At 53.2% G+C, this 6,318-nt stretch overlaps 3 protein-coding genes across 3 annotated transcripts in view; all 3 read right to left on the bottom strand.

Moving 5' to 3' along the window:
- VDBG_09316 (conserved hypothetical protein) overlaps positions 1 to 1,028 on the bottom strand; it is a gene marked incomplete at both ends in the record, with an annotated part of 1,810 nt that extends 782 nt beyond the window's left edge. Inside the window, 2 exons of the mRNA XM_003000775.1 lie at positions 55 to 882; positions 1,016 to 1,028. Of these exons, the coding sequence (XP_003000821.1) occupies positions 55 to 882; positions 1,016 to 1,028 (841 nt within the window). The remainder of the gene's footprint in view (positions 1 to 54; positions 883 to 1,015) is intronic.
- Positions 1,029 to 1,967: 939 nt separating this feature from the next.
- On the bottom strand, positions 1,968 to 3,736 carry VDBG_09317 (conserved hypothetical protein; the record flags this gene model as incomplete). Its single annotated transcript, XM_003000776.1, has 3 exons — positions 1,968 to 3,078; positions 3,151 to 3,335; positions 3,409 to 3,736. 3 exons carry the CDS (start codon positions 3,409 to 3,411, stop codon positions 2,124 to 2,126), a joined length of 1,143 nt encoding a protein of 380 aa, XP_003000822.1.
- A 685-nt stretch (positions 3,737 to 4,421) lies between these two features.
- Positions 4,422 to 6,318, bottom strand: part of VDBG_09318 (septation protein imp2) — a gene marked incomplete at both ends in the record, with an annotated part of 2,723 nt that continues 826 nt past the window's right edge. The window contains 4 exons of the mRNA XM_003000777.1: positions 4,422 to 4,537; positions 4,607 to 4,616; positions 4,676 to 5,002; positions 5,080 to 6,020. Coding sequence (XP_003000823.1) covers positions 4,422 to 4,537; positions 4,607 to 4,616; positions 4,676 to 5,002; positions 5,080 to 6,020 — 1,394 coding nt within the window. The remainder of the gene's footprint in view (positions 4,538 to 4,606; positions 4,617 to 4,675; positions 5,003 to 5,079; positions 6,021 to 6,318) is intronic.

Below are 6,318 nucleotides of genomic sequence, written 5' to 3' on the forward strand. Positions count from 1 at the left end.
TAAATGATGCATATGGCTTATCTGGGCCATCGATTCCCAGTGACAGTCTGGTACTGATCGTCTTAGGATCGAGAGTCTTAGGCTTGGCGAAGCTCGTCGTGTGCTCGACGTCGGCATCCATCCCTCCGCCGCCGTTGCTCTTGTCTTTGGTTGCCGATTCCGCCTCGTCATCATCATCATGGGCATCGAATTGCGGAGAGTATTCCCCCTTTTTGATCTCACCAGAGGCAAGCACTCGGAACATGAGGACCTTGATCTGCCCAGTTGCCTCGGGGGGTTCGTCGTCATCGGAAAGAGAATCGGAGCTCATGTCGTCCAGAACAGCCTCGACGGGAGACCCTGCATCGGCGCCGTACCTGAAGGCGTCTCGGGACCCTCTGCCGCCATCTCCTGATTTCGCTGCTATGGGTTCAATGGTAGCTCCTTGTCGTCGACGGCGCCTTTCAAACCTTTGTCGACGTCGTTCAAGCTTCTCTGCAGCATCGTGGCCCTTTAAATCTAGGCCATTCAACCAGCGTTCCAATCCAACCTCACGAAACAAGAACTCTCGCTCTGCCAGCCCGCCGCCTTCGACATCAGGGACTTGAACCCATCGACTGTTCACCCATGTCTCTTCGCCAGGTCGGAGAAGTGTGGCCACCTCTTCCTTTGACCTGCCATCGAAATAGATGTAAGCAGCAATAGTCTCGTTTTCCGAGTTCGTCATGGGAATGTACGGGTTCACGTTCCACGAGCCCTTGTTCCGCTCCGAAGGCACGTTGGAGTGACCTCCGACGTACTGGGGCTTGGGATACGGATTATCGTCTGTGGACTTGGGTGCCGAGTAGGGGATCGGGAGGCCAGGCGTCAGCAATGTGATCGAGATGGCAAACTTCGCAGGGTCTGGTTTGTTGCTACTGAGGTCAACCTGGGGCTGCGGAACGGGTATGTAGGTGCTGATGCGCGAGAATCGCGATTGTTTCTGCATCCATGTTCAGGGAGTGGTGCCCGTTGGCAAGAATACTGCCGAGATTACTTGAACACGGCATGGTGTATGTTGGCTGGTATACTGCTGACAACACGACCCAGCCTCGCGGTGGTGAATTCTTCTCGAGGCCGAGGCCAATCTCAGTCAGGTCGAAGCGGTAGGGGAAAAGCGGTGGTCGTCGTAGCGGTGATGGTGATGGAAGAAGGTTCCCAAATATTCGCGGGGAGGTGGGGATCGAGTCAGGCGAGATGGGAGGTGCTGTTAGCGAATAGCAGCTGCCCTTTGGTGGAAGATAGCGCCGGGACTTTAGGTGTACCCACCTTAGGTAGGTAGGTAGGCAACACCTTTGCTTCTGTGTTTGAAGTCCCTCAAGAAAGGTCGGAGCTAGAAGTCAATCTCGTCGTCACAGTCCGCCCAGCTTGTAAATGGCTCGATCGGTCTTCTATATTGGCCATTGCTTTAATACAACATCCAGATAAGATAACGCGGATGCGCAACAACAGCTGCTGTTTGTTTGAGACGGCAGTCAATCTGATTTCGGTCGGTATAGCTCACTCAGTATCTGGAGACATTTACCACATCTTTCCATACACTGTTCTGGGTCCAACTGTCGCCCGACCAACCTGGCTAGATGAACAGCATGGCAATAAGATACCGACACTCGTGTTCGGCCCTGCTCCTTCACATGAGGATTCAAGTCAGTCCCAGCCGTTCGAGTCTGCGCTCAGCATGAAACGTACTGGAGCAATGCTCTCGTGTTCCGGAATGATTATGCTTCACGTGCAATGTGCAGTGGACGAAGTAAGCATAAGCTAGTCTCTCCTGGCCCCCCTTGCTACTCAATTGTGTTTTTTTTGGACAGGAAAACATATGGCGTGGACGAATTGCACAACACCCACACCATATCATTGGTATAACAGTACACACTGACGATAGCTAAATACACTGGAGTAGAGTACTTCTGACGGCAATCAGGAGCTCGTTGAATGCTGACTTCAAGTCAAGGAGCGAAAACCATTCATTTGATTAGGCGATCTGAAGTGCGGATTATGGATCGTCACTGCTTCATGCAGCCCCATCGCTATCTACATTGAAACTGGGCGGAATGATTGACACGCCACCGACACCTTCAATTCCCCAGTCCCCAGCAACTTGTTCACGATTCGTGCTTGCGGCGGTTCGACAATCGACGCCTGATGTCTTTCACGCCACTGCCTGTTCCTGCCTCGCTGTAGCTTGTACCAATACCAGAGTCGCCCCTCCACATATCCTGATTATCTCCGTCTCCTTCATCGTCCGCGTCGACTCCGGCCATTGCTTGGTTTTGTAGTCGCAACCCTGGAGTCTCCTCGTCAAGCTGTGACTCGTACTTGAGTGGTAATTGTTTACTCAAGGTAGGAAAGGTCCGGGGAACATCAGAGAACTCATCCAACTCCCTGTCCTCTGTCTTAATGATTTCACGTGGGGCAGTGCATTCTGGTACCGAAGATCGAGGAAGGGTGCTTGTTGTCGAGATGCCCCAGATTAGCCAAGCAAGTATCATGAAGGTGATCTCGGCTGCCCAGAATAGCACGATAGCCGTGATGAATGAGAGCAGTCGGTAGTGATGCATAACCCAACGCAGACCGTGAAGCTGGGCTGTAATAACAATTGACGTCTCGTACGTCTGTAAATCTTGACCAGCCTGGATCTCAACATATGCGGCAGTAGGCATGGCGGACTGTTGGGAAGCCAGGAGGATCTTGTGTGCCATCGGTACGCCTAATGTCAAGACTTGCGACTTGGGCACGACGAGATGATAGAACAGAAAGACGAGGCGAGAAGCCGCAACGACCCATGGGTCTCTATACGGCAACAGTGCAGGGCGGCGGGATCGGAGGACGATGCTCCGTCCATCAAATCGCAATGGACCATCTGCATCGCGCTGGGTTCCTGTGCTGGCCGCAGGCGCTGTCTCGCCATTCAAGAGACACATGACGACCATGAAGTTGCCACGCTCAACGTTCGTCGGCGACAAGGGCATGGTCAAGACGATACTGATATCGTATGCCTGCTGCGTCTTCAGGTTCGTATCTGCGAGATAGGCGAGTCCAAAGGGGTCACGTCCGGACCTATGGCGGCGCTGTCAGTGAGCCTCTAGTGATTGGGTGCCGCCAGCAACAGTGACGAGCGAGGGCACTCACCCATATTGGAGATACACCGGGACACTGATGATTTGTTCAGGCATGTAACTTCGATAAAATAAAGCCGTTGAGACTGTCGCTATGAACAGCAAAGGAATACAGCCGCCCAGTAGAAGGCTCAAGTTGATGGCCGCTCGCTGAGCGCCTTTCGACGTGGATGTTCTGTACACCCGATCAAGTGAAACCTATGCGACGCACTAGATGTCAGCCGCCAATAGGGCAAACAAAGAACAGCCGTCAGTCAAGGTTCAGGGATACCATTGCAGTCTTGTGTACCCGGTGTAGCTAGGTCTAACGGGAGTCGTGTGCGAAACTCTGCGTCTTGGTGTTGAAGAGTGGTGATGCTGGAGCGCCGGCCAGTAGGGCTATGGTGGTTGGTAGCTTAGATGATCGCCAGTACATGCCAGTGATTATTGGCAAATGATCATATGACATGTCACAACAATCTGTGCTGGAGGGAAGAACTTATTGGGCTTTGCCGAGCTTGGCCTGAGTTAAGCGCTCAGTGTGCCGGAGATGAAGTATCAGTGTCCTTGAAGGCTTTGGCTGTTTGTTTAAGAAAAATTAGAATTCATTTGAAGGTGGCGATCAGCCGGCAACTTTTGTTTGGGGTGGTTGGAGGATGTGCAAACTCGGTGGAAACACAATTGGCATGAACCTAGGCAGGCATGGAGGCTTAAGATGTCCCGGGGGAGGGGGGGGGGATAAGCCTACAGGGGAGTTTACGCTGGAACGGGTGCCTACCATGCCTTATGAAGCTAGGACCTGCCAGGTTCGGCATGTTTCGTACCAAAAGATCTGGCTATACTCATTTGAGGTACCCTGTTTCACCGCTTGGCTTGCGTGTAAAATAAGGTAGTAGGTCAACCGACAAGATACCTGTTTCTCGTGTGTTCTGGATCCATACCAAGTGTTTGCACGAATGACGTGGAAATTACAGGGAAACACCTGGTGGCATGTATCAACAGTAGCGTCTCACAACAAAGGTGATAACAAGGCCAACCAAGCAACCGAGGTACCCTCTAGCCAGATAGAAATTATTTAGTGTGTGCCACGTCGTCTTTCGATTGGCCATCACCTGCCATTGCATGCTACGTTTTCAGATATTTGGTATTGAATAACTATCCAACCAACAGAACAATTTACAATCGTGGCCAACAACCATTCGTCGGCAAACAGCACGAATATTCACACTAGCTTGCTTGCTGTCTGACTTGACTGTGATCTATACCCAAAGCGCCCAGCTTGGTCCGCTGCTCGAGCACAAAGCTTCAGTTACCTGCCATCTGTAATCTTTCAGCAGGCTTGGAGGTAGTTGCTAGGTACAAGGCCAACACGTCCATTACCGCCATGTACTTCTGCTTCCCACCAACCATCATCTTGGTGCCTGAGCACAGCCATCATGTCGCCTTTAGAAAAACCAAGCTCTTCTGGAATGGCCGCCTGGTACACGTACATTGCCCTCGCTGGACCAACAGTCAATAAAGCTCAGAACAAAGTTGACCAGGATATGGCGCAAGCTTACCGAAGTGAAGAATGGCACGGCCATCTCGAGTGTACTGTCGCGAAGGATCAGCAACACTCTTACTTCGCTGACGCGAACCGCTTTGCGCGGGTCCTCCTCCATCGTAAAGCCCCATAGCACGATTGCTGGAGCTTGTCCCCGGCCGGCTTCATTTCCGACCTCGATGTGATTCATGGTTCTCATCTCCGAAGCAGACGCCATTGACGGACATGTCACCTGCGCCGGACCGCTGTTGGACCTTGTATACTCGCAGAAACGGTGCCGGGGAACGCTGATCTTGCCACATCGTTTGGAGAGCCTTGTCGGTAGTAGTCTTGATCCTGAGGCCTGGCTGGTCCAGCTCCCAGATCGTGCTGGCTGGCTAGGCGAGGATTTGGTGAAGCAGAACGATGGGCACTTCGTACACTGCTGGACATATCGGGTCTTGGAGATACACTTCGAGGCGGTGCTGGAGACATAGCTCTGGGCACCTCGCGCCCCCTGGTTGTAGTGCGTGCTGTCGAATTGCCTGCAAACCCGCTGGAGCCCGGTCGACTATCTGAGCCGAACACCGAGCGTGCTTGTTCAGTGAACTTCTGGGATGTTTCCTTCATAGCCCTGGCAGTGACAGCAGCAGGAGGAACACCCAGTCTTTGTACTTGTTGGTCATATGAGGGTGGGGGTGTGCCCCTCAGGCCAGCGGTTGCAGCGCTGTTACTAGCCAGCGGTGGGACCGATCTGGCAAAGGACTGCTGCGAGCTGGGGGCGGGGGCAGGCGTAGCGATGCCGTGATAGCGGTCGGCAGACACCCTGACGGTTGCTTGCTTGTCTGCGCCGACGCCTTTTAACTCAGCAAGTGCCAACGCAATCGGATCAATTTCTTCGGGAGTGGCCTTCGGTTTGTTTGCCATTCTCTTTTCCATATCTGGGGTTGTGACGGAGAACACGTTCTGGCCTACGTTTAGTGGCAAGCTGGCATTCGCATCTATGGGCTCAGGACTGTTTGTTGCACGATCTGAGAGCAGCGTAGATGTCTCCTTCGAGTAGATTTGTGGACGTCGATTGGGACTGGATTGACCGCCGTGAGATGCAGAATGCCAAGTATTTCTGCCGGAAGACGACTGGGCTGCTTCTTTGGTGCTTTTGCGGCGGAATGGGCTGTGGTTCTGGAAAAAGCCACTTCTCTTCTTGAAGACTCGACGCTCTGTTGCCGCCTCTAGTGGTACTTGTTCTTGTTTGGTTGGGGATGCTTTACCACTGGGGGGTTCTTGGCTTGATAGCGATGTAGGGTAGCTATACTCGCTATGCGAGTCTCGGCTGGAGGGCCGAACTGAAGCTGGATGAGAACTGCGCTCCGAGGGTGGACCTGTGCGACAGAGCATTGTCATACCATCAAGTGGATAAGGGTCGTGTGGTACTGCCGCCAAGGGTCCATGCTGAGTCGTATCGTGAGGAACTCGGTGCTGCGACGGCTGATGATGACTTTGGGAAGCGTCGACCTGACCGTGTCGCACACCGCTCGAGACTTGGGGCGTCCCTCGTGCGGCAAGCCCCCTGCCGCGTCCAGGTGTCTGTTGTGGCTCTCTGTGGCTGAGATTCTGGGCGAGGTGTGAATTCGGGTCGTGGTGAGACTCGTAAGTTGACGGCTGTGGTGACGAGGATCT

The sequence above is a fragment of the Verticillium alfalfae genome, genomic scaffold (genome assembly GCF_000150825.1).
Source record: "Verticillium alfalfae VaMs.102 supercont1.14 genomic scaffold, whole genome shotgun sequence".
Taxonomy (NCBI): Eukaryota; Fungi; Ascomycota; class Sordariomycetes; order Glomerellales; family Plectosphaerellaceae; genus Verticillium; species Verticillium alfalfae.